This window comes from Ambystoma mexicanum, chromosome 2q (assembly GCF_040938575.1).
Source record: "Ambystoma mexicanum isolate Mex_15411 chromosome 2q, UKY_AmexF1_1, whole genome shotgun sequence".
Classification (NCBI taxonomy): Eukaryota; Metazoa; Chordata; class Amphibia; order Caudata; family Ambystomatidae; genus Ambystoma; species Ambystoma mexicanum.
Genome location: NC_090924.1, coordinates 773329610 through 773357107, shown reverse-complemented (window position 1 = coordinate 773357107; position 27498 = coordinate 773329610). Strand labels below are relative to the sequence as shown.

Sequence of the window (27498 nt, the reverse complement as noted above, 5' to 3'; positions counted from 1 at the left end):
TTTAACAAATATTGTTTCGGGGTGGCTGGTTTAAAGCCTTGAAGAGCATACACTGTATATCGGGGGATAATATATAAATAGGACTGATTTTCCCAAATACATGCTTTTTCTTTAAGGTTTTTCAAAATACGTACAATATTATCCTTCCCCGTGAGTTCATTAAAACCTAGGATTTCAAGAAAGGCTAGTGCTGTATTTTGTAAGCTAACCATATAGGAGTTCTTAAACCTACCTTCGCTCTTATTTTTTCCTATGAGGCCAAGAAGGGTTTCATTCCCCTCTTTCCCCAGTATTATTTTAAAAAAAAAAAAGTTTACAACATCCTATTTTCCACCACGTGGAAAGAGAAGTAATCCCCAACTCGCATCTTATTGCTTGTATAGGGCACAGCTTTGGATAGCCCAAGAACTGGCCTCCAAAGCTTCCCTTCGAGTTGGTCTAATTTACTCAGATATTTACTTTCCACAGTTTCTATAGCATACATGATTCCAGGAATAATACAGCTCTTATATATTTCTAAAAAACCTTCAATGGAGTGACCACCCTTACTAGCCATGTATTTCCTTATCACATTCCATTTCTTTAAAATTTTCAAATTAACTACCTCTTGAAAAACGTTAATACATGGTTTACTCAGGATGGGCATCCCCAAATAGGGATAGGCATCAACAACCTCCAATTCAATATTATTAATATGCCATCTGGAGATAAGCCTTTTCTTTTCCTGTTTAGTAACTCCGAATGCCATCATTTTAGTTTTATTTATATTAATATTGAGGTTGTTTGCCTCCGAATAAAACAGACAGACCATTCAGCATTCTTTGCAGTCCTAATGGCGTTTTATCCATGAGGATTGTATCGTCTGCATACATAAGTCCGCATATTGGTTTCCCAGCTACAATAGGTGGGAAATTGTTTAGGAACTTAAAACTCTCCCACATATCTAACACATATAAATTATATAGTATGGGGGAGGTAACACAACCCTGCTTGAGTCCAGTATTAGTTCTAATCTCAGATGACAACATCCTTCCTTTACCCAAGCAGATAGTCACCGTGGTATCCCTATACATTTCCTCCAAAAAATGAAGGATTTTTGGACAAATCTTTTTACCTCTCAATTTTTCCCACAAAAGACAAAGGCTTTCGAGTAATCTACAAAACATACATATAATTTTCCCCCCTTGTCCTTTGAATTAGCTATGATGTAGTTCAGCATGGTCAGATTATCCAGGGTACTATATCCCTTTCGGAAGCCAGTTTGTTGAATAGAGAGAAGACTATTATCCTCTATCCAATTATTCAAGCTGTTCATTAACAAGGAGCAAAAGATCTTACAACTACTATCGGCCATTGCAAGGAGTCTATAATTATCCGGCAGTTTTCTGTCCCCTTTTTTAAAAATAGGGACAACAATAGCTTTCTTCCAGCTTTCCGGTATAATACCCGTTTCCCATATGCTCGTAAATAGTTGGAGAAAAATACCTGCCCATTTCTTAGGGTTTTGTTTTATAGCAATGTTGGCCGGCCCTGGGGCACAAGAGGAATTCATTTTTTAAATCACTTTAAGAATGTCTGCAATAGCAAAAGGAAAATTGGCCGTACCGCATGGATTTAAGCTAGTATTTGCAGATATGTGACTGGTCTTGAAGAAGAGATCAGTAATATATTGTTTCCAAACCTCCTGACCAACATCATTATTTTCCCTGTTATCTTCCTCCATTAAAAATTGACGATAGAGATACCAAAATTTTTTTGAGTCATGAGTTCTACATAACTTATATATGCATCTCCAATTTGCATTGTTGGTATTGTATTTATAATCCTTTATCCAATTTTTATAATGCGTCTTTATGTTACTAATTCTTTTACTTCTCTCGTTATCATCTAAGTCACATATCTGCTTAAGTTTTCGAATGTCGCGCTTCATCTCTTTTTTTCTATCATAAATTGCTTGATCAAACTTATGTGTGTAGTTTTTCCCCTTTGTACTTTTCAAAATGACGTTACTATTTGTACGACGTATCATACCCAACAGATTGGTAATAGAATTAAGGCCATTACAGGCAATATCATGACCATCAATAATTAAATGGTCAAACAAGCCATAGGTTTTTATCAGACCAAGTAATCCTATTTCCACTTGCTGAAAATTGTATATTCATCTCCTTGCCCACTCCCCATCTTTGGGTTCCTGGGTCGTAGTTAAATTTACCCCTAAGAGGTACGTGATCACTCAGCAAGAGGTCTACATGCTCGAAAGAGATGTTTGAAAGTCTTTGATTTTTATTAACGAACATGTAGTCTAGCCTATAGGAAACCTTTCCATTTGTCCAGGTATTCCCATCCCCTGTACCTATATTTGTTTCCAAGTACGTAAGCCCCCAGTCAGACATCAAGTTCATCCATCGACAGCCTAATAGGGTCTGCTGGTTTTGCCCCCCAACCCCGAGACAATCCTGTAATGCTATTGATGCAATTATAGCTGTTTCCTCCCACAGTTCTTTACACCTATTCATATCCTTTATAGCTATATTACAATGGGCATTAAAATCTCCCACTATACAGATATCAGAATCAGGTGATTCCAAAATCCAACTATCAAGAGTTAAGTTGAGATACTCCTCAATCTCCCGAATGTTATCCCCACCTGGTTGAGAATAGATATTTATAAGAAGAAGTTTCCTTGTAGAGCTTCCTCTGTTAATAGATGCGCACATGACATTCCGAAGGTTCCCATGTTTCTCATATGGTTTATAATTATAATAATTTTTTATCCCAATACAAAGCCCTCCATAAGGACGACCCTTCTCACCTTTATCTGCTGCTTTATGCCATATATTATATCCATCCAATAAAATTTCCCCAGTGATCCAAGTTTCTTGGAGGGCAAAAATGTCACTCTCCAAGAGTAATTGAATTCCATCTTGTTTATGCAAGAAACCTTATCAGTCAGTTATAAAGACTACTTCGGAAGGGAGCAATAAAATAATAACACATACACTTCAATACTGTACACTCTGACTTACTGTATCAGACAAGACCCTTTTGGGATGGCCCACAGACACAACCTACACCCACAGGTGACTTCAATAACTAGGGTGCTGGGGACATTAATATCTTACTGTTGGCAAACAGAATACTCTTTAAAGTTGGTAAAAGGCAAAGGTTATTAGAACAACAAGAGACAACAAATATTCCTAAGCAAGTACTTTTAGATATTCTTAGACGAGTCATTCACTTCAATAGGCCAAGTAAAAATTGGCAAAAGTAATGGATAGGATGAAGCACTTCTGGTGAGTAAATGGAAAAGTCTTTGCACAAGTTCTTAGGAGTCTTTGATGAAACGAAGAATCAAATGTAGGGCCACAAGCCGATTAGACTTGGTGAATTGTGGAAGTTACCAGCACTTCTACAGTAAGAGGTAAGTTCTCTTAGACTTGTTTTACAGTACCCTGGTAAAGAAGAAAAGATGCAGCTGATGACTTCTGTTCCTGTGCAGCTCTGCAGAGCTCACTGTTCCTGGGTCTCAGTTGCGGGGACAAGAGGGAGGACGTCGTGGGACTCCTGCAATACACTGGGACTGTCGAGACTTGCAACCGGCAAACTTCACTTTCAGTGGCTGTTTCGCGTTTCAGCTACCGCAAATCGCAACAACAAGGTTCCTGGCTGTCAAGGTGGACTGTGCTTGCTTCTGGGTTCCCGCACTCTGCTGAGGGGGTTCAGGCTTGGTTAGTCCTGCTTTGTGGGAGTCCAGAGGATCTTCCAAAAGCGTTAGGCCAGCTTAAAAGTAACGCACACAATTTGGTGTCCCTCTCTCTAGCTATTCGTTTCCTGCAGCACTCTGAAGAACATAGAACCAGCTCTCAGAATAGTATCCAGGTGGCTTACGAGTTGATTGGTACCACCAACTCAAAAGGGAGAAGTCGTCCTTGCAGGGCTTCTCTGTCTAGGTGAATTTGAAGATTCGGACCTGTAGCAGGGCTTCACCGGGCAAACCAACGGTCCAGGAGTCAGCAGCCGTCCTCCTGAAGCTCGTCTTCAGTTCTATCGTTTCAGTGGTCTACTCTGCCTTCCAAGCCAAGAGACTCGCCTTTTATCCACTGTCCTCCCATTCATTCCAGCCTAGCTGCCACTCACCCAGCAGGGTGGCTGTCCTTGCCGGACAGACAGCCAGCCAATCACGCCAGAGTGCATTTGGGTCTCCGAGGAGACTAAGCATAGGGAGTTTCGGGCACATCCCTCACTTCCTGCCCACCCCAGACACTCCGGCGCCAGAGGCGGTCTTCAGTCCTGAAGCCCACCAAAAGCGATGGAACAAAGGGACCAAACCTGGTTTGGCGTGCAGAGCAAAATTCTAGAAGGACTTTTCCACAAAGAAATTGCGAAAAAAAGAAGACCGGGACCTGTTTAAACAAAGGGGGCTCAGACGACATCTTGAAAAACATGGCTCCCGCGATTTAACACTACCGGTGTTGGCAGTTGGGAAAAATCATGGTAGTTACTTGTACAAACACTGCCACCGGCCATTTCGATAGGAAAGGGTAGCATTTGACTGCTACACGAGTTTCTATACAGAGGGGATACTAGGTAACCCCTCCAGCACTCTATTGTAAGATAGGGTGTGCTGGGTCGTGCTGGGTCTAGGAATTTGAAAAGACTAGTAAAGTCAATTTCACTTTACTTTCTCTGGGAAACAGTAGTTTATCCCAGAGAAGGTATTTAAACCTTTGGAAAGCCTGAAAGGTTTCCCTGTGTCACTGCACTGAGGGTGCTGTGTGACACATGAAAAGATTATGCCTATGGAGTTGTTTAAAACTCCATAATCAAAGAACACAAGGGTTAAACACACAGCAAAATACATGAGAGAGTGGGGAAAAAAGGGTCACTCTCTCTAGGTAAAAAATGCAAGTCCCCAAAATCCAGCAAAGTTGCTGGGGGTCTCTAAGGTGAAGGGAATTAGCACATTTTTGAGAATTCTCCCCAACAGCGGGTAGATTGTCAGCAACAGTTTGGGCATCCCACGGAGGCTATTAAAAAGGCGACTGTATTACTGGAGTCTTAAGCCACACCCTCCTCATCTTCCTCTTAAGGTAAGCCTGACTGCTCTGCCACTCTACCAAGGTCCTGAGCTAGTACAGGGTGATACTAAGAGTTGGGGACTGTTAGGTAAGATTATCACAGAACTGGTAAATCTTCCTGACCTGGGTCAACCCCAGAAAATGTTGCTTTACTAGTGGGATATTTTCCCTTAATACCTCAGTGAGTGGGAACCTTTTTCCCCACACACAGAATTTTAACTTTTTATGGGTGTCATTTGACACTCTATAGTGTATTTTTAAAGTGATCATCTTTAACAACTTATTGGCAATAAGTGCCTGTTGTTGCTGGGTTGCCCTAAGGGATCCCCTTTTAAATTTCTTCTGCTACACTTGAGAGAACTACAGTTCCCAAGGGTAGAAAGGATCTTTGGATGCCTTTTACATTTTATTTTGTTAAGCCAGCACACCCCACCTCATGTGGAGCGCTGGGGAGATGCAATGTATCCCCGTTCACACTGAAACTAACAATTCTGTTACAGGGACAAGCTTCCCTTCAATGTCTGGTGGCAGTGATACCCTGTATTAATTTGGTGCACCTTTACCGCGGGCAGTGTTCAAAGCTGCAGTAAAGGCACCCAAGCTCTGGGTCTTCTTTTTTTCACCATTTGCTTTTTGTTCCTTATCCTGACATCCAGGGCGGGAAATTCCTTTGTGTGATTTTTATCTTCGGCTAGAGTCCCCTCGACTCCCTGCCCAGGCTTCAGTCTATATGCGAGTGCAGGAAGCGAGTGAGAAATCCAAAACTCCCCCACCCTTTGTCTTACACCTTGCTTGAATGGGGACAAATCCCAGTGGGGGGCTGGCTGTCCTGATTGGACAACCAGACCGCCCCTTCTTGTAAAATGCGGGCAAAGAATGCAGAGGTTGTGCTGTAGTTTCTGATAAATACTGCGAAGCTGAAGAAAAGTCGACCAATGGAACCGAAACCGAAGAGGATGATGGACAAATAGCTGAAGCGATTTCCAGTGACCAGAGAGCCTGCTGTGTAACCGGAGCCTGCTGTAGCCCTTCCTTCCAATCGACCCGGGGACTCCGAAAATGACAACCCCGACCCAGAGCCTGGTGAGACCTGCATTTTGAGCCATCCCATGCCGTGCTGCGACCTTGCAGGGCTGCAATACCCCAATACCCTGGGACCTCGAGCCACTGTGCGGTGCACGGTCTTCCAAATCCCAAATCTCGATGAAACTTCGTGGACATCCTGGTGCACCTCCAGGGACACGAATCGAGTCTGAAAAGTCCCAACAGATCGCTGGACCTTTGTAATGACAAGAATTCAACGGCAATTTTCTGTCTTCATCTGTGCTCCTTGAAAAGGCGCCAAATCCCGAGAACTGCATTAAGTCGCGAGGGAACCCTTGCCTAGAGCCTTCTTCATCAATCCCTGCTGCAAAGTTCCTTCTGAGGTCTTGTTTTCAGTCACCACGACAAGGAATCCACTGATCGGGTATTTGGCTGCAGACCCTGAAGACCGCCTGCTGCAAAATCCTCTTCAATGCTGAGGTACTGTGTTGGCTTGGGTATATGCTTACCTTAAGCCTGTAAGGATTTATGTGTAGCTGTGGGTTGTTTTCTGTGATGGGGAGGCTTCTCATCCAGTGCAGCCAGTTCCACTGCTAGAATCTTGCTAGAGTGTCTTCTGTGAAGCCCCTGGACCCTCTTCTAACTCTAGAAGTAAAGTAATTACCTATTTGCCCAGTTTATCTTAATTAACGCAGACTTTTGCTACTAAAGAACCTTTCCTGACACTGCCTGTTGGTCACTAGTCCTAGTGACACCCCTTCTGCCACTGAGAACACTCATGCTCCAAGGACAAGGGAAATACTTTTAAGGGATTGGGATTTTAGCCTAGAAAAGAAAATAAGTGTTTAAAAGTTACTTACTTGTAAAGAGTTGGTTGGTAACTGTAACTCTAAGAGTGAACAGTTACAAAAGTTCTTACTTACCTTGGATGTGTGATGCACTATTCTTCAAAGTATGGTTAACATCTTTTCTTCCTTAGAAACTGTTTGCCAGTCTCATATAAAGTAGATGTGAAGGTATATTACTCTCCTGTGATTAGGTTGTGCCTCATTCCAAAAGTAAAGTGTTGGTTTCACCAGATTATTCCTGCAGGGTAATTGTGTAAGTGTCCCCCAACTGGGTCTTGCTTCCCCGGACTTGCTGCTAGCCTGCCCAGAATAAGTCTGCATTAGGTTGTTGCCCACCTAGAATAACTAAGGTTTTACTTTCTCTTTGCCATCTAACCTAGAGTATGTGGTTCTAACTGTCCCTGATCAGTCATACTTCAGTTATCCTTATAGCTGGGAAAAATCTAACCTGGACGGCTTGTGAGATCTAAAAGTTACATGGGTTTTACTTACCTTGAGTTAGCTGTGTGCCATCCCAAAAATAAGTTACAAGAGTTACTGCTTATCGCTATCTCACCGATATTCCCTGATCTCAAAAGCACTTGTAATTTAATATTACATCCTTAGGTTTTACTCACCTAGTATAACTTTGTGTCATCATAAATGTAGTTATAGGTTTTTACTGTTTCTGGAATAAGGTTCCATGTATTAAAATCGCAGCCAAAATTGCTGTTCACAAAACATCGTGGCAAAAAGGTTGTGGTTTTGCCACCGCAATCCATGTAATGGATGCGGGGGGACACCCCTGCAACCCCTGGACCCATTTTACCATTTAAGGGGAGAGGGGGCCACCCCCGCTCTCCTTAAATGGTATAATGGGGTACACCTTTACCGGGTCAAACCACAGCATTTCTTCCGCCATTTTTTGTGCAGACTACTTTTTTGCTGGGATTTTATTACTGCATACCTGGAATAAGTGTTCCACAATTCACAAAAAGTATATTGTCCAGGTGACTGATTAAGTGATTTTTATTGCGAGTCAGTGTATAACTGGTAGGGTCTACTGCCCTTGCATTACTGAATGTAATTGTGAAAGTAACCATTGCTTTTTTTACTCCTCAAAAATAGGTGTGACCTATACTGAATGTGCATGAAAAGGTTTTGACTTCCCTAGAACTACAATAAGGTTTATACTTTGGTATGTGTACCTCCAAGTACAGTGTTATGTTTTTATATTGTGATTTCATATAATGTATTCATGCTTACTTACCCCATGATTTATCTGGGCCTAACTGTATTTAAATAAATCTTTTATTTTTACAATCCAAAGTGTTTCAGTGTTTCTTTGGACCATTTGTATTACAATTTCAAGTGTACCGATTCTACAGCCTCTCTCCCTCCTAAAATGAGCCTGGCTGCTCTGTCTGCACTACCATGTTCTCAGGTGGTACAGCCTTATACTAAGAGTGGAGTCTTGTACTGCCTCAGTTGAATGGGTTTACTAAGACCTTAGTTGGACTTTAGAAAAACTGTCCCAACAGGGAACTACAAACCACTGGAATAGCTTACTAAAGCCTTACTACCAGTAGGACCTTAGGAAAACTCCACTAACAAATACAATTTGGAATATTGTCTACTATGGTAAGACATCATTTTTTCATTAGTTTTACATTTGTATTGCACTGTAAGCACAATCAACCACGTCAATTGACTCTACAACTCCAGTCATTTGGGCTAATGAAACAGAAAAAAACATCTCCAATTAGAAAAACAATCTGTTTTCTGCATAGTAAAAATGCACATTCATCAATATGAAACATACCTTGTCATCTCTCTTCGATGGCATTGCTAAGTGCAATCGGTTCAAGATGTCATTCACCTTGTTTCCTTTCATTTTGGTGTCAACGCGATGGGCCAAAAGTCGGTCACAGGCCTACAGTCCAAAGAAAATTGAATTCTTGATATTCTACTATAAACATATAAATTACAACAATACTATGAAGTCAATTAAGAAGGAACCTACTTCTGTTTTAACTTTGATCACACCTTCTTCAGTTAAAGTGCTGGTCTCCAATACTGGAAAGCCTTCTGCTTCCAACTCCTTAAAAATGTTCTAGGGCATAAAAAAATGAATGTGAATGCTCAATTTAGAAACCAGTTTGATATAAATATGTGCAATACTAAAGTTTGAGCTTGACATTGGCACCTCTTTTCCCTAATTTAGCTCTTATTAAACCAATAAAACAGATTCAGAGGAGGACATCACCAATTTAGATAGTGCTAGCAAAGAAGTGTCGGAAACTGCAACAGGAGGAGGGTCAAGTTTTTTAGAACAAATAAGAATATACAAAGACGGAAATCAAAGATCGAACAACAAGCAGGTCAGATTTACAATTCCACCCACCGCATCTACACCAACACAGAATTTCACACCAGGGGCAGGAGAGGGGGGAAGTGGAAGGAGGGGCCGATGCTCAGATGAAGACCTAACTCGTCCAGGGATACTAACGAGATCCACCAGCAAGAAAAACACGATTAAGTAGAACAAACAGATTTGGTGATCAATTTGTCAAGCAGGGTTCTAAGCCAAGTTGAGATTTCTGTTTTGATTAAAGGATTATCCTTTGCCCCGAGTATGGGTACTGATTTTGTGAACTTTCAAATGGACCTAGTCACATTTTTAAGGAAACTGAAATTAAAGAAATACTTTTCTACTCAGGTATGTATTTTTGAGCCCAAAGCCCCACTAGAACCACTTAGCTCACACGCTATAGTGGATGTAAGGAATATAGAGACACTTATGACATTGAATGAAGAAAACCCAATAGATACCAGCCCCATTTGTCGACATTTAGGAGTTAGCACCAGACATTTTCGAAATTAGGGAATTCAAACCGAAATCTAAATTTACACCTCAGTAATGTGCAGACAATGTAATTGAGACTTTTCATGAAGCCATCACCAAAGATATCCACGCATATCTCAAAGCATAAATTAGTTTTCAAAAATTGATTAGCAGAGTTTGCTAATTACATTTTTCTTGATTAGCAAACAAACCCATTTGATTAGCAATGTTGTACTAATGTTTTTAATGCCACCAAATGATACTTGTACCCAAGATATAAAATGAGCAATACAGTAGTTTTGTATACCGCTGAAGTAAGAAATTAGTGAGTAGTGAGATAAGCCAGGTCTTGCAAATTCTTTCTGTAAAATGGTGCGTGTCACCATAAACCCACTTTAGTTTGGCACACTGCTGCCACCCAGAGGCCAGCCATGCCCAGTGAAACCTGTATTTGACACTTACGGCAAACAAAGTGAATTTAAATAAAAGTTTCCAGATCCCTTGCAAATGGTACTGGCCCTTCTTAAAATATACTCCACTATACGAGTGGGCAAAAATACTTTGCGAGCCCTGGATGAGTGCCTGTAAAAATGATAGCTGCATGAACGGACACAAATAAATAGAAATGATAAAAAGGCTCTTAAAACAAACAGTTTGGCCAGCTCTTTACTGCAGGTGCAAACATATAATGCAATCATAATCATAGAGCAAAGTGAGCTCTGGAGGCCAACTACAGTGTATAGTTTTGCAGTAGGTCTGTAGAGGTATAGACTGGATGAAACTATTGTTTGCTAGTTTAAGTAAATATCAAGTTAGCTTTGTGTATTCATTATGTAAAAGACTAAGCAGAGTGGATGGCAGAGCAGGCACAGAACTGGGCAAACTAGGCAGAATATTGTAGTTTGCAGCCATCTCACTTTCAGGGTAGCTGGTATAAACCAACATGGTAAGATAGAATGTCAAGGAGTAAGGGAGCAGCTAATGGGTTGAGCACCAGTTGCCAGCTGTATGGAACCAGCAGGCCACAGGACTAGGTTTGCCATCAAAGCATTTGGCTGCATGGTCATGCGAGGTCCCGCACTCGACTGAGGAGGGTCAGGCTTGGTCAGTCCTGCTTCGTGGAGTCTGGAGGATCTTCCAAAAGCTATAGGCCAGCTTACAAGCAACACACACAATCGGGTGTCCCTCTCCCTGGCTCTACGGGTTCCTGCAGCAACTCTGAGGAATTTCAACCAGCTCCGAAATGGGTGTCCAGGTGGCTTACCTGGGAGTTGATTGGTCCTACCAACTCAAAAGGAAGAAGTCGTCCTTTGCAGAACTTCTCTATCGAGGCGAAATTGGCGATTCGGACCTGCAGCAGAGCTTCACCGGGCAAACCAACGGTCCAGGAGTTGCAGCAGCCATCCTCGTCAACTTCTTCTTCGGTTCCTTCGTCCAGTGGTCGACTCTGCCTTCCAAGCCAAGAGACTCTTATTCAGTTCTCTCCCATTCATTCCAGCCTAGCTGCCACTCACCCAGCAGGGTGGTTGTCCTTGCCGGACAGTCAGCCAGCCAATAACCACAGAGTGCATTTGGGTCTCCTAGGAGACAAAGTACAGGGAGTTTCGAGCACCTCCCTCACTTCCTGCCTACCCCAGACACTCTGGAGCCAGAGGCGGGTTCACTCCTGAAGCCCGCAAAAGGCGAATGAACAAATACCAAAACTGGTTGGCACGCAGAGAAAAAAGAAATTGCGAAAAAAGAATTTAACGTTACCAGAGCTGCGAACAGTTCGCAGTCAGGGTAAATCATGGTAGTTCATTGTAAAACCACTGCCAAGAGCCATTCTGAAAGGAAAGGGTAACATTTGACTGTTACATGAGTAGCTAGACATAGGGTATACTAAGTAACCCCTGCAGCACTCCATTGTAAGATAGGGTGTGTTGGGTCTAGAAATTTACAAGAGTAAGAGAAGTCAATTTCATTCAAAGGTAGTTAAACCCAGAGAAGGTATTTAAACCTTGGCAAATCTGAGAGACTTCCCTCTGGCACTGCACTTAAGGTGCTTTGTGACAATTGTAAAAGATGATGCCTATGGAGTTTGCTAGACTCCATAACCAAAAAGAGACAGGTAAAATTCACACCAAAATACATGAGAGTGGGAAAAAAAGGCTCACACTCTTTCCAGGTAAAAAAGTCAAGTCCTCAAAATCCAGCAAAGTTGCTGGGGGGTCTCTAAGGTAGAGGGAATTATCCCATTTTTGAGAACTCTCCCTAACAGGGATTAAGCACAGGGAGTTTCTACACCTCCCTTACTTCCTGCCCCTGCCAAACATACTGGAGCCTGAGGCTTCACTAGTGAATCCCTCCTAAGGCAAAACGACCAAAGGGACCAAACCTGGTTTGGCGCACAGAGTAAATCTCAAGAAGGACCTTTCCAACAAGAAATGGAGAAAAAAGACGACCGGGGCCATTTTAACAAAATGGGCTCCCATGGGTGCCTTACTGCAGCTGCAAACGCAGCCCGCGGTAAAAACACACAATGGTGGTAAAAAGTAAACCACTGCCACCAGCCATTAATTGTAGAAAGGGTAACAAAAATGTAACATGAGAAAGTAGACAAAGGGGATACTAAGTAACCCCTCAAGCACCCTATGGTAAAATAGGGTGTGCTGAGTCTAGAAAGTTACAAAATTTAAGTAAAGTCAATTTCACCTCCCTGCTCTTGTAAACAGTAATTTCACCAAGAGAAGGTATTCAAACCTTTGGGAAATCTATGAGTCCTCCCTGTACCACTGCACTGAAGGTGCTGCGTCTTCACAATGTAAAGATGATGCCTATGGGAGGGTGCTGTTAAGCCCAGTGCAGGATTCTGCGTGAGCTCCATGGGCGACCGTTTGGTTCCCGCTTAAATTCTCCTCATAACCAACCCGGTTCACCGGCGAATTACAGGGAAAGCACCATGAACCCTTGGTCCACGGGACGCTCGAAAATCGGGATAATCTGCGCCATAACGCTGGAGTAAAAACATTTTTTCCAGCCATCCATTCGGCCTGCACTGGCGGATTCTGAAAGTGGGCAGGCCTCAGGTCGTCTGGGGAGTGGAGCCATGCGCCATGGCCACGCTGAGTGAAAGCTCCTGGATTGTAAACCCTGTAATGACAATGTTGCTGTGAGGCCGTGAACACCATGGGTCGGGCACTGTACAGCTCCGTCAATATACCCCACGACTGTGGGTGAGGAAGGGCGGCCCCCTGAACTATCATCGGGGTGGACTGCCTCCATCAGCAGCACACTGCTGCGCAGTTTCCTGAACTGCCCGCCCCCGATCCTGCAATCCGGACTTGGTCCGGTGCGGCACATTGCTGGCCGGGTGCAGAGACGCCATAATGGGCTGCTGACTCAACTGTGTGGCACGGCGGAACGCCTTGAGTCACCCCGATGTGGCGCTGTGGCTCACCGGAACAAAGGAGGGATTCACGTCGGGCCGCAAGGCTCATTGGATGTGAGCCGCAAGGCTCCCGGAGGCACCCTGCTGTAACAACACTGACCCCATTAAAACGATGCATCCTGAACATGTGCGGAGTAATGCGGCCCCGTCGTCCTGACGGCTCACTGCTGGACACAGCGCATTGCTGGGAATCGCTGCTTCCTCCATCTGAAGCCTGCGCACGAGGTAAGGAGACCTCCCCCCCCCCCCGGCCCCGGTCAGTTCACTTGGCCCTCACAGTGTTGAGGGTAGCCATCACATCGTAGCATCCTGTGTGGTGGGGTGACAGTGGTGGGGGGGGGGGGAGTGGAACTGTGCACTGCTGGCTCACCTCACTGAGGTGCAGCGCGCCATTCTGCAAGTGAATACGAAATGCCCTGCATAGACTTAACAGCATGACATTCCATAGACTGGCATAAGAATGACCACTGCTACATAATGTCAATGTGCCTGAAGTGAGTTCTCTTAACGCAGCAGACTCCGACGCTTGCTGAAGAGAGAGACCACCCAAGGCATAAATAAATGGGCAGGCCTTTTTGGGTGTGAACCTGGACGGAACAGCTAGTGTGGCATTGCTAGTTACAGTTGCAGGACAGACCACAGTGGGTAGCAGTCACATACTTTACAGGAACCCGTCCCACTCTGTCGTGAGAACCTATATTACCTACTTGGTTGACCCCTGGTCTGGGACCTCTATCTGCTGGAGCTGGTTGCTGGACCCCCATACATACAGAGCCGACTGTGGACCCTGGTCTATAGCACACCGCCCACATAGGGCGCAAAAGAGCACACTCTGGCGCAGTACTGCCCTCTACATCACCAGTGTCAATAAGTGAATACATCTCCCAGCAGCAACGGATCTGCACCATTCACCTCAACAAGCAGGATAATGCCCAAGAGGGCGCCCAATAAAAAAAAAAGCCACCATTGAAAGATTTACAACACCTGCTCCAAAGCAAACGTGCATCCCTGCCGCACCTGCTGGCAACCTGGACATGGTGGAAACTCCTACCACAGATCTGCAGGGGGTTATCACCACGATGCAACAGGGCTTTGCAGCAATGAATGATAAATTGGACGGCATCAATATAAACATTAATATACTGCAAACGCAGATGGTGAAGGCAACGCAACGCATTACGGAAGCTGAGTCACGGATTGGAACGGTGGAAGACGGTGGCAAATCTGCAAGGTACTGTAACGGCCATGGCAAAAGACTTGGGCACGGTCAAGTTGAAGTGCAATGATTTAGAAGCAAGGTCTATGAGGAACAATATATGCATAATAGGGGTACCCGAGAACGCTCTGAAAGGGCCCATGGAACAGGCAGTGGAGGACTTCCTGAAAACAATGTTTGGCGATCCGGGATGGTCCCAGAGGTTTGCGGTCGAGCGAGCACACAGGTCATTGGCTGCGAAGCCTAAGACTGGTGCCCCACCCCGGCCGATCATCGCTCACTTGATGAACTACAGAGACTCGGTCCTAAGGGCGGCCAGTGACAAGAAAGAGATACGGCTGTGTTCCGATGTGATAAGAACTTTCCCCGACTATACTTTGACGGTCCAACAGGAGCGGCGGACATTTCTAGGAGTGAAGAAACTACTTAGGCAACGCCAAGTCCGGTGAGAAATGTTGTACCCCGGAAGATTGCAATTCCAGTTCAAGGATAAGAACTATTTCTTCACATTCCCGGAGGAGGCCGCTTCGTTTGTGGAAGCTAACATTCCCTTGCCGGGGAGCAAACTGTGGTCGAGCAGGACTGACATTCGAATGGGCTTATAGAATGCTATCCCTGTTAGCACTGTATTGATGCCTTTGAGATATGCCAGCGATTAGTAGTCCATTTGTTAAGCATGTAGGGTTACTGAAGATAGAATGCAGAAATTGGTGATCATAACCACATAGGATGGGAACTGTAACCCACAGTATTAGACGGTATTCATAATGGGTGTTAGAAACGTAAAGCAACAATATGGCAGAGGTGAGCCGAGCCCTCGCTCACGTGTGACAAACAGCCGGTACTCCTGGTCGCTTAGGAAAACGTAGTCCCCAATGCGAGTGCATAGTTTAGTTATGTTAGTTGATGGGGAGGGGGGGGTAAGTTGGGCTTGGGGGCAACATTGTCAAACTTTGGGGGTACTATGAGGGTGGGGGTGGAGGGTACAGTTGTAGGTTGGGGTGAAAATGTTCAAAAATTGCAAACTATTACAGGTAATGGTCACAGCATACACAGACACAAAATGATGACTCACACATCCTGCAGCACAAAGGGCGATAGCTGAGGGCAGACACACTGGTATTAAACTAATGAGCTGGAACGTCCGGGGCCTGGGACACCCAGTGAAAGCGTGGAAGGTGGCAGCACACGCAAACCGACAGGGGGTACAGATTGTCGATCTGCAGGAAACACACTTTCAAGAATACCAAGTGCGTAAGTTCACCCCCCGGCTGGGGTGAACGCCGGTATTATACCTCATACTCCACCAGGGCCAGAGGGGTCATGATTTTAATACATAAAACACTACCTTTCATACACTATACATATGAAATCGATGTACATGGTCGATATGTCCTGGTGCATGGGCGACTGGGGTCTGCAGAAGTGTTATTTTTGAATGTCCATGATCCCAATATAGATGACCCCCACTTTTATGATCAGCTATTCCAGAATTGTGCTACATGTCCTACAGCGCTGATACTTTGCAGGGAAGATTTTTTTTTCCAGCAAACAGTTAACAGTATATACAGCAAATGACCCTATCCAACAATTTAACACTCCCATTTTCCCCCCGCACCCCTGCTCCCGCTACCCACCCCCCAACCCCAGGTTGACTAGGCTTCCGAGAACCCACGGTGCAAGAGACTAAGAGTAGGAACTAAACACACATACATCTTTACATTTAGGCCAAACTGGTGGTGAGGTCCCCGTTAGCTCTGAAGCATGTGACAACCGGGCAGAACATCAACCGCTCCCCGATGACAAGGCTCATAAGATCCCTAAACAGTTCACAGTTTCAAAGCTTCACAGTCCACACTTAGTAGAACCACAGTCCAATCCTGCAAAAAAGTAGACATGGAATCATTGGCAATGGCTGACAGTTTCTCATACGTAAAAATAGCTATTAACTAGTTAGGCCACTCTGTCTTGGTTGGCGCTAGAGAGCTCAACCACTTCTGGGCCAGAGCCAGTCTTCCCGCTCTCAACATGGCCCCTGTCACCCCCGTGAAGGAACCCAACTCCTTATCTGGCAGTGGCGTGCCTAGAAGAACCTCAATTGGGTGACGGGAGGGGCTCGTTTCCAGGATGTCCTTAATCCAGCTGAGCAGTTCCGCCCTGTATACCAGGATGAGCGGGCACTCCCACCACATGTGAAACCAGGTACCCTTGCCCGAACAATCTAGGACACATAGGAGACACCGCTACAAACATCTTGGACAGAGAAACAGGACGACGATGCCAGGAGTGCAGGATCTTAAAGTTATGTTCCATGGCAGCCGTGTACAGCCCCGCCAGAGAGCACCAATCCGAAAACCGACTGTCATGATTGGTCGTTCAAGGCAAGGCCCAACCGTTCCTCCCAGATACACTTGAACGACTGTCTGTCAGTTAAGTTAGATGTAACTAGCACATTATAGATCTTAGAAAGGGACCCCTTCCTAGACTTGGCTTCTGTAAAAATCCTCTCAAAAGGAGTTAAGGGGTGTGACAGGTCAGCCACCCATCGCGCCTGGGTGAGGATTCCCTTGAGCTTCAGACACTCAAAGACCGAAAGCGGTTTATCCCCAAGTGCCTCCGCCAGTTGATCATATTCCATGAAAACCCCCTGACTAAAGAGCTGAGCATCCCTTTCCAACCCCTGATCAGACCAAGATTGCGTCTCCCGGAAACCCCTCGCGCCCAGATGGACGGCCAAGAGGAGAGAAGCCTATTAACTCTGGTAGGCCTCCAAACCAACCACAAGACGGCTAGGACCGGGTGTGATTTAATTGGCACCGGAATGGAGCTTGGGGTAGCCCATAGGAGGTCCCTGACTTTTCTCGGGTGGACCTGAACATCTTCCACATACGTCCAATATGTCCTTAGCTCATCCCTTAAGTGCTCTAACATAACTCGTGGCTGAGATGCTTTAAAATACAATCTAAAGTCTGGGAGACCAAAGCCCCCACAGGACTTGGGAAGGGTCAAGGTGGAAAATTTTACTCTAGGTCTCTTACCATTCCAGATGAAATGAAGGATACGAGATTGCAATAATGCAAACAAGGAGTCCAGACTAGGCAAGGAGGGTACGTGAAAAGGTAGATGAGCCGCGGGAGAATATTCATTTTGACCACAACCATTCGCCCAAACCATGAAAGAGTCAAGGGGGCCCACCTTAAAAGATCACCCTGGATTTTTGCCTGAAGAGGGGGGAAATTTTGCTCAAAGACTTTGCCTAAATCTCTGGGAATGTTCGTGCCCAAATACCTGATAAACTCATGCTCCACACGCACACCATATACTTCCTCTCTTCCCCTGATCTCAAGATCCCCCCCCCTATAGGCATTATACACGACTTGGATATGGTAACCTTTAACCCAGAAAAAGACCCAAAACGATGAATCAGCCGCAGGAGGGAATCGCGAAGACTGGTCAGGTACACCAAAATATCATCTGCGAATAAGGATAACTTGAATTCACAGTCTCTGTAAGGCACCCCCGCCAGTCCCCCCATCAGCCCTGACCGCAATGGCAAAGGGCTCCATTGCCAACGCATACAACAGTGGAGAAAGGGGACACCCCTAACGAGTGCCTCGAGAGAGCGCAAACCCCACCGAAGAACCACCATTAACCAACACCTTAGCTGAGGGATCATTGTACAAAGCAGAGATACACTTAAAGTTGTCCCCAAAGCCCATTTTCAGAAGTACCCTCCCCATGTATAGCCATTCAACACGGTCGAAGGCCTTCTCCGAGTCCAAAGACAGGAGATAGGCTTCCAACTCTCGCTTCGACACCTCATGCATTAGCCCCAAGGTTTTCCTCACATTGTCTGACCCCTGGCGACCAGGGATGAAACCGACCTGGTCGCCGTGAACCAGGGAAGGAAGACATTTTGACAGTCTGTTCGCCAACAGTTTGGCTAAAATCTAAACATCTACGTTAAGAAGGGAAATGGATCTATATGACTGACACCGTGAAGGATCCTTCCAGTCTTTCGGCAACACTACTATAAGAGCCGAAATCCTGGAGGGAGGCAGGGAACCTGAATCCAGGGCAGAGTTGAACACCTTAGCCAGAATCGGGGCTAGCGCGGAACGGAAAGTCTTATAACAGACAGTAAAGCCATCGTCCCCTGGCGCTGTGCCATTCTTCAGAGAGGAGATCGTATCAAGCACTTCCTGGGGAGAAATTGGGAGCTCTAACGTGTCTACGTACTCTGCGGCAAGGCAAGGGATGGGGAGGGACTCCAGAAACTGTCCCCTGAATATTCCGACGTGTAAAGACCCTCATAATAATGCCTAAACGCCTTAGCTATATGATCATCTTGCAGAATTCCCTCCCCTCTCTGACCTATAAGACAGTTCACCCTTCTGCTGTTACGATGCTCCCTCAAACGCCACGCCCGGATCCTATCTGCCTTTTCCCCCCTCTCCAAATACCGCTGTTTCAAGAAGGCCAGTTTTCTCTCCGTCTGTCCCACAAGCAAGGCAGACAGTTTAGCCTTAAGATTCTGAAGCTCCTCCCATTTTCCCGGGCACATCCGAGATTTCAGCTTCCCTCCCAGCTGAATGGCAGCTATTCGCCCCTTCAACTTAAGTTCCTCCCAACCTCTCTCCCTCTTCTTTCTCGCACCCATCTCCATGAGCAAGACTCTGGCCATGGCCTTAAATGCATCCCAAACTCCCAGGACACCCACCTCCCCTGTGTCATTAAGAAGGAAGTACTCGTTAAATGAACCTAGAAGGGACTGTCTAAGCTCCTTATCTAACAGCAGTGTATCATTGCATATCCACCAAGCCCTGGGTGGGGACAGAGGTGGGACCACCAACGTGACACTCACCAAATCGTGATCGGACCATGGGACAACTTCCACGCCAAAGTCAGAGATGCCATCCCGGAGCGGTCAGTCCACTAAAACATAATCTATCCTTGAAATCGCGCCATGGACTGCAGAGAAAAGTAAAGAGATTTGCGGTTTCCCTCAACAGAATGCGTGTCAACCAGGCCCAGCCCCTCATTGGTCCACCGGACCGAATCCGCTAACTTCCTCTGAACGCGCAGGTCGGGCCGGGGGAAAGGGACTTCCTATCCTTATCCAGCCAGAGAACCATGTTGAAATCACCACCTACTATCAGTGCACCCTCCACAAACCCTCGACATTTCTCCCCCACCCTTTCCCAAAAATGATACTGAGCCTCGTTTGGGGCATGGACCCCCACCAAGGTAATAAACCTGCCCCTCACTGACCCCTTAACCATAATATAGCGCCCTTCCGGGTCGGTTCAGTGAGCCTTGGGGACAAAGAGCATTGGGAGAAACCAGCAGGGCCACACCTCGCTTCTTCGCCAGGTAGGGGGACCGAAACATACGCTGAATAGCCTTGGAACGGAGTGGCGGTTCCCTCCCCTTAACCCAATGGGTTTCCTGTACAAAAGTAAGTGCAGTTTAAGCCTAGAGAGTTCCCTCGTCACCAACAACCTTTTTGTAGGAGAGTTTAATTCCTGCACATTCAGGGACCCCACCAGTAACCTCTGCATAGAATCATCCATCTGATGGGCCATAAAAAAGAAAAACCTCCTGCCCCTCTTGGGAGCCTAACTCGGGTGTCCCCACCCCCAGCCCCCACGCACCTGAAAAGACCATTCAAAGACCTATGTAACCCCTGCATCCCGGAAGCCACACCAACCCTGAACAACCCCCCTGAACACCTGAAAAAAACAACCTCACCCCCCCACCCAATACTTCCCCAGCAAAACCAACACCCTCTCCCCCCCACCACCGAGCGCCTGGATAGACAGCGACATCTCACCGCCGCGCTACCAGGCCACCAAGGATCGTCTCCACCCAGGCGCCTACCACTTAGAATGAACGCAACATTGTGAGCCCCCACGCCCCGTTGCAAAAGACATACCCCGGAACACCACAGACTGCTTTTACCACCTCCCACGCCCCCAAGACCCCAAGACCCCACAAAAATCTTGAAACATATGAGGTGGCCATGACCATTACAAGACCAGATAGTTAGCCCTGCCATCCCCCTCCAAGCAGTCAGCGCAAAAGCCCCCTCCATCCATGTCAGGGCGCCGGTTGCTTCGGGGAAGTGGGCGCCACCTTCCTGAATTTCCTGTGCCCCCGGACACGTCGCCGACCCACAAATTCTGAGGGTCCGGGGCGGCCTCCGTCTGTCCCCTTCCCCCTCTCTGTACCATCCTTCCAGGAGGGGTCTCCCAATAACTCACGAGTTACACGCTGGATGTCAGACTCTGAGGACAGAGTACTTGTAGCCGTCCACCTCTAAGGCAAGCGAAAACAGATGGCCCCATCTATAATGGACCCCCCTAGACTGCAGCCACCTCGTCAAGGGCCCGCAGAGACGCCGCCGAGAAAGGGTAAGCACCGAGAGATCTTGATAAATCACAATTTGAGCGCCCTTCCAGTCGATGGGGCCTTTCCAAGATCTTGGCTTTCTCAGCATAATAATGAAATTTCACAAGAACCGAGCGGGGTCCACCAGCGCGGCCCCCTGCCCTATGAGCTCTGTCGATAGTGGGGTCGCTGATGTTTTCGCCATCAAAAAGACTACTTATAATCACCTTGACCCCTCTCGCAATGTCCGACTGTCTCCCCTCCAGCTCCGGCATACCAAAGACCTCAGATTGGAGCGCCGTTCCCTATTTTCTAAATCATCCAGCTTGAGGGTGACCACCTCCCCCCACCTCTCCAGCTCAGCAAGCCTCCTATCGAACTGCGTCTCAGAGAGGTCCGCCGAGGTCTGATTGGCCTCCAGGGCTTCGACACGGTCTTCAACAGCATCAACCTTCTTATCCAGGGAGTCTAGCCGCTTGTTAACGTCTGCCCTGGAGCCGCGTATCTCCTCCAGCAGGGCTGCCATGTTGCGGCTCACTGATTGAGCCTCCATCGCCTCCGACTGGGCCACGGCCTGCATGGTGGCTTCCTCCCCCTTCTTTGCCATCACTCGTCGATACTTTTGTAGAGCCTGCGCCCAGTCCATTCAAACGGGACCAAGTGTTCTCCCCTGACAGAAGAACAGGAGACCCCCAGGGGCAGCCGAATTGAGGCCCACAATCCACCCCGGATGGCCTCCCCCCTCTACTCACTCAGTCACTCCAACACCGTGAGCAAGACCCCCAGCAGGCCACTCCACACCCCCGGAGCGATGGCTTGTGCAGCTTAGAGCACCCCCACCAGGTGTGTCTGCATCAATGTCCAGCTAAGTTCCAGACCATCAGAGTCTCCAGGGGGGAAGAATACTCACCAACCAAAGGATGCCCGGGAGTTATCCACCTCTCCCCTCTCCAATTCCTGATGTCTCCACCTACAGCGGCTAACCAACTCACTGAGCAAGCTCCAGGGGCTAGTAGACCAGGCACACTCAGACTCCGCTCTCCACTCCAGCCCGGGCGCTGCCTTCGTATAGTCCTCCCCTTCTCCACCACAGCACACAACGGGGATGCAGGTAGTCCCCCAGGACACCTGCCCGCTCTTGAGGCCGGTACTCCATCTGTGCCGCGGGCAGCGGGAACCCCACACCACACCGGCCCCTCCACTGGATGCCTGCACCGAAGGGGCCGGAGCTCTCCAGCGGACCACAGACACACCACCAGTGGCGCACTGATGGCTATAAGCCCGCCGGGCAGGCAGGCCGCTGCCCCTCCCCCACCGCCGGACAGACGTCCCCAGCGCAGCCTGCCCTCTGGGGAAGACAACGCGCTGCACACGCCACGGGCACAATTCCAGTCCAACTCCGGCCTCCTGGCACCGAAAGACTCCAGGACCGCGCACCGCTGGTGCACCAAAGGTTTAACCTGCCACCGGGGGGGGGGGGGGGGGGTCAAAACTCAACTTCCACGGGGCTGGGGGGCTTAATTTCCACACATTTGGCGCCCCGGGACGGAGACTGGCTGAGACACTTCAGCTCATCTAGCGCCCCCTGGCAGCTCACCACAGGCGAGATTTGAATACAATCCTCAACACTGATCTAGATCGCACCTCGTCGGGTGCAGCCCGCACACTGCACATACACATGACTGATCTGGCCTTGAGGGAAGCTTGGTGTACACTGCAGGGGGCACGTTAATACTTTATATTCTACTCCTCCCAGCACCATATGCACTCCCACATAGACCTGTGGTTACTGTCTGATGTCGCTATGGCATGGGTGACCGGGGCACAGGTCCTCCCCAGGACACTATTGGACCACTCCCCAGTGACACTCACTATAGATATACCCAAGGGTGTGCCTAAAAGGGTGCAATGGCGCTTCAAATGAGCATCGCTATAAGATCCCGTGTTCAAATTAAATATAGCACAACATATCTCGAATTTCTTTGACATTAACGATGGCTCAGTTGCCGTGCAAAGTATCCTATGGCAAGCATTTAAAGTCTATATAAGAGGCATTGCGATGTCCACTGAATTGGGATTGCTACAGGCTATTTGGCAGGAACTTAAGAAATGCGAAGAGACTATAGCCTGCCTGCAGGCCGGCAGAGTACCTGGCCACTCCATCCCCCAAGATCACTGCTGAACTCCAAACACAGCTAGAACGTTTCAGTGAGGCTGCGGACAGAGAGCTTCGTTACTTTGACAGACCTATGGTGGCTCGCAGGTACGGCAAACAGAAAAGGTCAGGCAAGCTCCTTGCATGACTGGTGCCCACCGAAAGAGGCAATGTGTCCATCCCATGTATTGCCGGGTGAGACAGCATGGTGGTCACTAAGGCAGAAGAGTTCCGCAAGATGTTCTATGTATTCTACAGCAGCCTATACTCACCCCAGAGTGAAGCTACTGAGGACGAGATGGACGGGTACTGGGCTGCGATACCTACGACATTACTGTCAGAGGAAACACGCAATATTCTAGACATTCCCATAATGCTTGGAGAAGTTAAAGCTGCGATTAAAGACCTTCCTGGGGTTGGGGGGGAGGCACCGGGATCTGACGGACTCAGGGCTGAACTCTACAGGGAGTGTTAGAGAATTCATTTTTTTTTTTTACCTGGAGAGAGTGAGACTTTTTCCCCATTCTCTCGTGTATTTTAATGTGATTTCTGAGCTTTGTGTTTCTTTTGGTTGTGGAATCTGAAACTCCATAGGCATCATCTTTTACATGGTTTCACACAGCAACTTCAGTGCAGTGCCACAGGGAAAGCTGTAAGGTTTCCCCAAGGTTTAAATACCTTCTCTGGGATAAACTATTGTTTCCCAGAGCAGTAAAGTGAAACTGACTTTACTTACATTTGTAACTTTCTAGACCCAGCACACACCATCTTACAATAGTGTGCTAGAGGGGTTGTCTAGCTTCTCATGTAACAATTTAATGTTACCCTTTCCTCACTGAATGGCTGGTGGCAGTGGTTTAGTTTTAACTACTGTGGTGTGCATTAGCCGCAGGCTGCGTTTGCAGCGGCAGTAAAGCACCCAAGGGTGCCATTTTTGTCAAAATTGCCCAGTCTTTTTTTGCCATTTCTTTGTGGAAAGGTCATTTGCCTTTGGTGGGATTCATGAGTGAAGCCTGCCTCTGGCTCCAGGGAGTCTGGGGTAGGCAGAAAGTGAGGGAGTTTCCCGAAACTCCTTGTGCTTAGTCTCCTAGGAGACCCAAATGCACTGTAGTGATTGGCCGGCTGACTGTCCGGCAAGGACAGCTACCCTGCTGGGTTATTGACAGCTAGGCTGGAATGAATGGGAGAGAACTGAATAAAAGGCGAGGCTTTTGGCTTGGAAGGCAGAGTTGACCACTGGACGAAGGAACCGAAGAGGACGCCTGCTGCAACTCCTGGACCGTTGGTTTGCACAGTGAAACCCTGCTGCTGTGCTAAAACTCCAAATTCGTATCGACAGAGAAGCCCCTGCAAGGACGACTTCTCCCCTGGACTTGGTGGGACCAATCAACTTCAAAGTAAGCCACCTGGACATCCTTCTCAGAGCTGGTTGAAATTCCACAGAGTTGGTGCTGGAAACCGTATAGCCGGGGAGAGGAACACCAGATTGTGTGCGTTGCTTTTAAGCTGGCATAGAGCTTCAGGAAGATCCTCCGAAATGCCAGGAAGCAGGACTGAGCAAGCCTGAGCCTTCCCAACAGAGTGTGGGACCCCAGAAGTAAGGAAAGTCCATCTCGACAGCCAGGAACCTCTGTTATTTGCGGTAGACACGAGGAGCTGAAACACTGAACAGCCACTTATTTGAAGATTGCTGGTTACGATCGGTGACTGTCCCATTGCAGTGCAGGAGTCCCCAGAAGTCCTCCCTCTCGTTCCCCATGACGGAGACCCAGGAACAGTGAGATCTGCAGCACTGCACAGGAACCGAAGTCATCTGCTGCACTTTTTCTTCAATTCAAAGGTACTGTACAAAGTCTGAGGGAACTTATCTCTTGCTGTACAGTTGCTTGCATCTTCTACGCCTCACAAGTCTAACGGCTTGTGGCCCAACATTTCATTTTTCTCTTCTTCAAAGACTTCTAAAACATTGTGCAAAGACTTTTCTACTTACCTACCAGAAGTGCTACGTCCTATATAAGACTTTTGCCCCTTGACTTTGGCCTTGCCTGTTATAATGAATGACTCTGCAGTAGGGATTCTCTTGTTGTTCGAATAACCTTTCCCTTTTGCCAATTTACAACAGTATTCTAAATGCAAACAGTGAGATATTAATGTCCCCAGCACTCTAGCTATTGAAGTCACCCGAGGGTGTAGGTTGTGTCTGTGGGCCATCCCAAAAGGGTCTTTACTGATTTAGAAACTAAGGGTGTATAGTATTGAAATGTATTTGTGTGTTACTATGATATTGTTCCCTTCTGAAGAAGGCTTATTCTAACTGACAAATACATGAATAATTGTTTATTCAAGAAACCTTGAGCGCAAGTGTTTATTTGAATACTTGTCACTGTGAATCTCTGTAACTCCAATACAGCTCACACTGACCGATTTTGAGATAAGCCTGGCTGCTCAACAATACTGTGTAGTACAAGTTTATATCAAAGGTGAGAGGGCGCTAGAGCGCCAACCAAGATGGCGGCTCCCCTGTGAGCTCCCGCAAGGCTCCCAAATTAATCCTGCTCAATCGCTGCAACTCTGGAGAATAAGCGACCCTGCTTGACGAGAAAAGAATTGGGAAGAAATAGTGCCTGCTACAAGCCTGCAACCACGGCGTGCGAGGTTCTCTGCGCCCGTGTGTCCGTGCTGACGCGGTGCCGGGGAAAGGTTGTGCTGTAACTATATCTCAGCGGCCCGGGTGAACCCCAGAACGCATCAAACAAGAACAACACAGGCCACCCGCACCATCCGTGAGCAGACGAATCAGAGAGACACTGTAGATCCCCTGCCGCATCCCAGAAGTGCTTAAATAATAGCTGCATACCGCAGAACGGACTCGCCCGGCACCCTCGGCCAGGGGTCGTAGCACCCGAACACGGCAGATGCTCACCCGTCCATGAGGCGACATGACTGAGATGGACCGTGGTTGATCACGTCTCAAACGACACCACCAGGGGCAAGAAGATCGGCTCGACCCTGGGTCCGCGACCCCCTGCCTCCAATCCGGGTGGGCAGGTGATGGCGCGGCCGCCTCGCGGGGATCCGAGGGCGGAGGAACGGGAGGCGGGCGCACCAGGCGGGCCTGTTAACCGGGCGAAGACCAACAGTGGCAACGCCTCGGGCCCCCCCCCACCCCCGGCCTGCAGGCGAACAGCTTCCAGTGGGGGGAGACAGTGATTCCCCCGCAGGAGTGCACGGCCACACAATTACAACAGAGACCGGGGCCGCCGACCGAAACTACTACGAGTACCGGGCGCTGCTGCCTCGCAGCAAACCGGACCTCAGCGACCATCCCGAAACCACACCTGGAAACAACTGGATGGCCTGTACCCCCTGAAATATTCGGCCATCCAGCCCACCAACGTAAAACGTAAACATACGAAACAGCGCTCTCTCCCGAGCGCATCGACATATGTTTTTTGTAATCCTGCAATAAACCTGTGGGAAAGACACCTGCCCCCCACCCCCCCAAGAAAAAAGTGGAATAAATAGAGGCTAGGAGTCCTGCTGTTCCCCCGAACCAAAACATTGTGCTTCCCACTAACAACAGCAGGCACAGAGCACGTCATACAGGAGAACCCGATTCTAATTGCACAATGTAGTCCACCCCACCCATCACTTGCGGGATACAGGCTACTGTGAAGGCGCTTCATCCGCCGCATTCCCAGAGGAAATCACCCAGACAATCAACAAAAAAAAGCCACACTAAACACGCACAAAATATCTCCAACACCCCTGCGTGCGCCTGGGAGAGGCTGAGACCGTAGAGGCCTGATTAAAAGCTTGCAGACATCACCTTAACCTACGAGCTACACCTTAGACACAGATCGCCAGGAACAATCTCCAAACATATTCCTGGAAATCAACCAAGACACGGTCACTTCGGCAGGTACGCTTTGGGAAACAGTAAAGTGCTACATCCGAGGTGTGTGCATAGCAAAAGAGAATGGAATATTGAAGCTGATCAGGAAAGAACTGGGCGCCAGTGAGAACCGACTAAAAAGTCTTGAACTCATGTGCTCGATCTCAAACGATCCACGCACCCATGCAGAGCTCAAGGAAGAACTGCTGAAGTTCAGAGCCACAGCGGAAAGGGAGCTGAAACTCCTAGGACGCGGACATCAGATCCGCCAATATGGCGAGGGTCAGAAACCCAGAGCCCTCCTAGCCCGCCTGATAGCTGCTGACAGAAAACCCACCCTAGTGGAAAGAGTGCACACCTTGCAGGGCACACTGGTGCACTCAGAAAAAGAAATCGCCAACGAATTTCGTATCTTATCAAGAACTATACAGCTCTAGACACAGCACAGACCTCAAGGCTCTACAATGAACTCTACTGGGTGGAGGGGGAGCTCTGAGAACCTCTAAACACGCCCATCACAAGAAATCATGCAAGCCATAACAAGTCTCCCCAATACCAAGGCCCCAGCCCTGACGGCCTAACTGGCAAATTTTATAAAGCTTTCGCAGCCGCACT

At 47.6% G+C, this 27498-nt stretch overlaps 1 protein-coding gene across 1 annotated transcript in view; it reads right to left on the bottom strand.

Moving 5' to 3' along the window:
• Window positions 1-27498, bottom strand: part of GTPBP4 (GTP binding protein 4) — a 377564-nt gene that overhangs the window by 144795 nt on the left and 205271 nt on the right. The window contains exons 9-10 of the mRNA XM_069648006.1: window positions 8976-9065; window positions 8775-8885 (exon numbers count right to left, since the gene is read on the bottom strand). Coding sequence (XP_069504107.1) covers window positions 8775-8885; window positions 8976-9065 — 201 coding nt within the window. The remainder of the gene's footprint in view (window positions 1-8774; window positions 8886-8975; window positions 9066-27498) is intronic.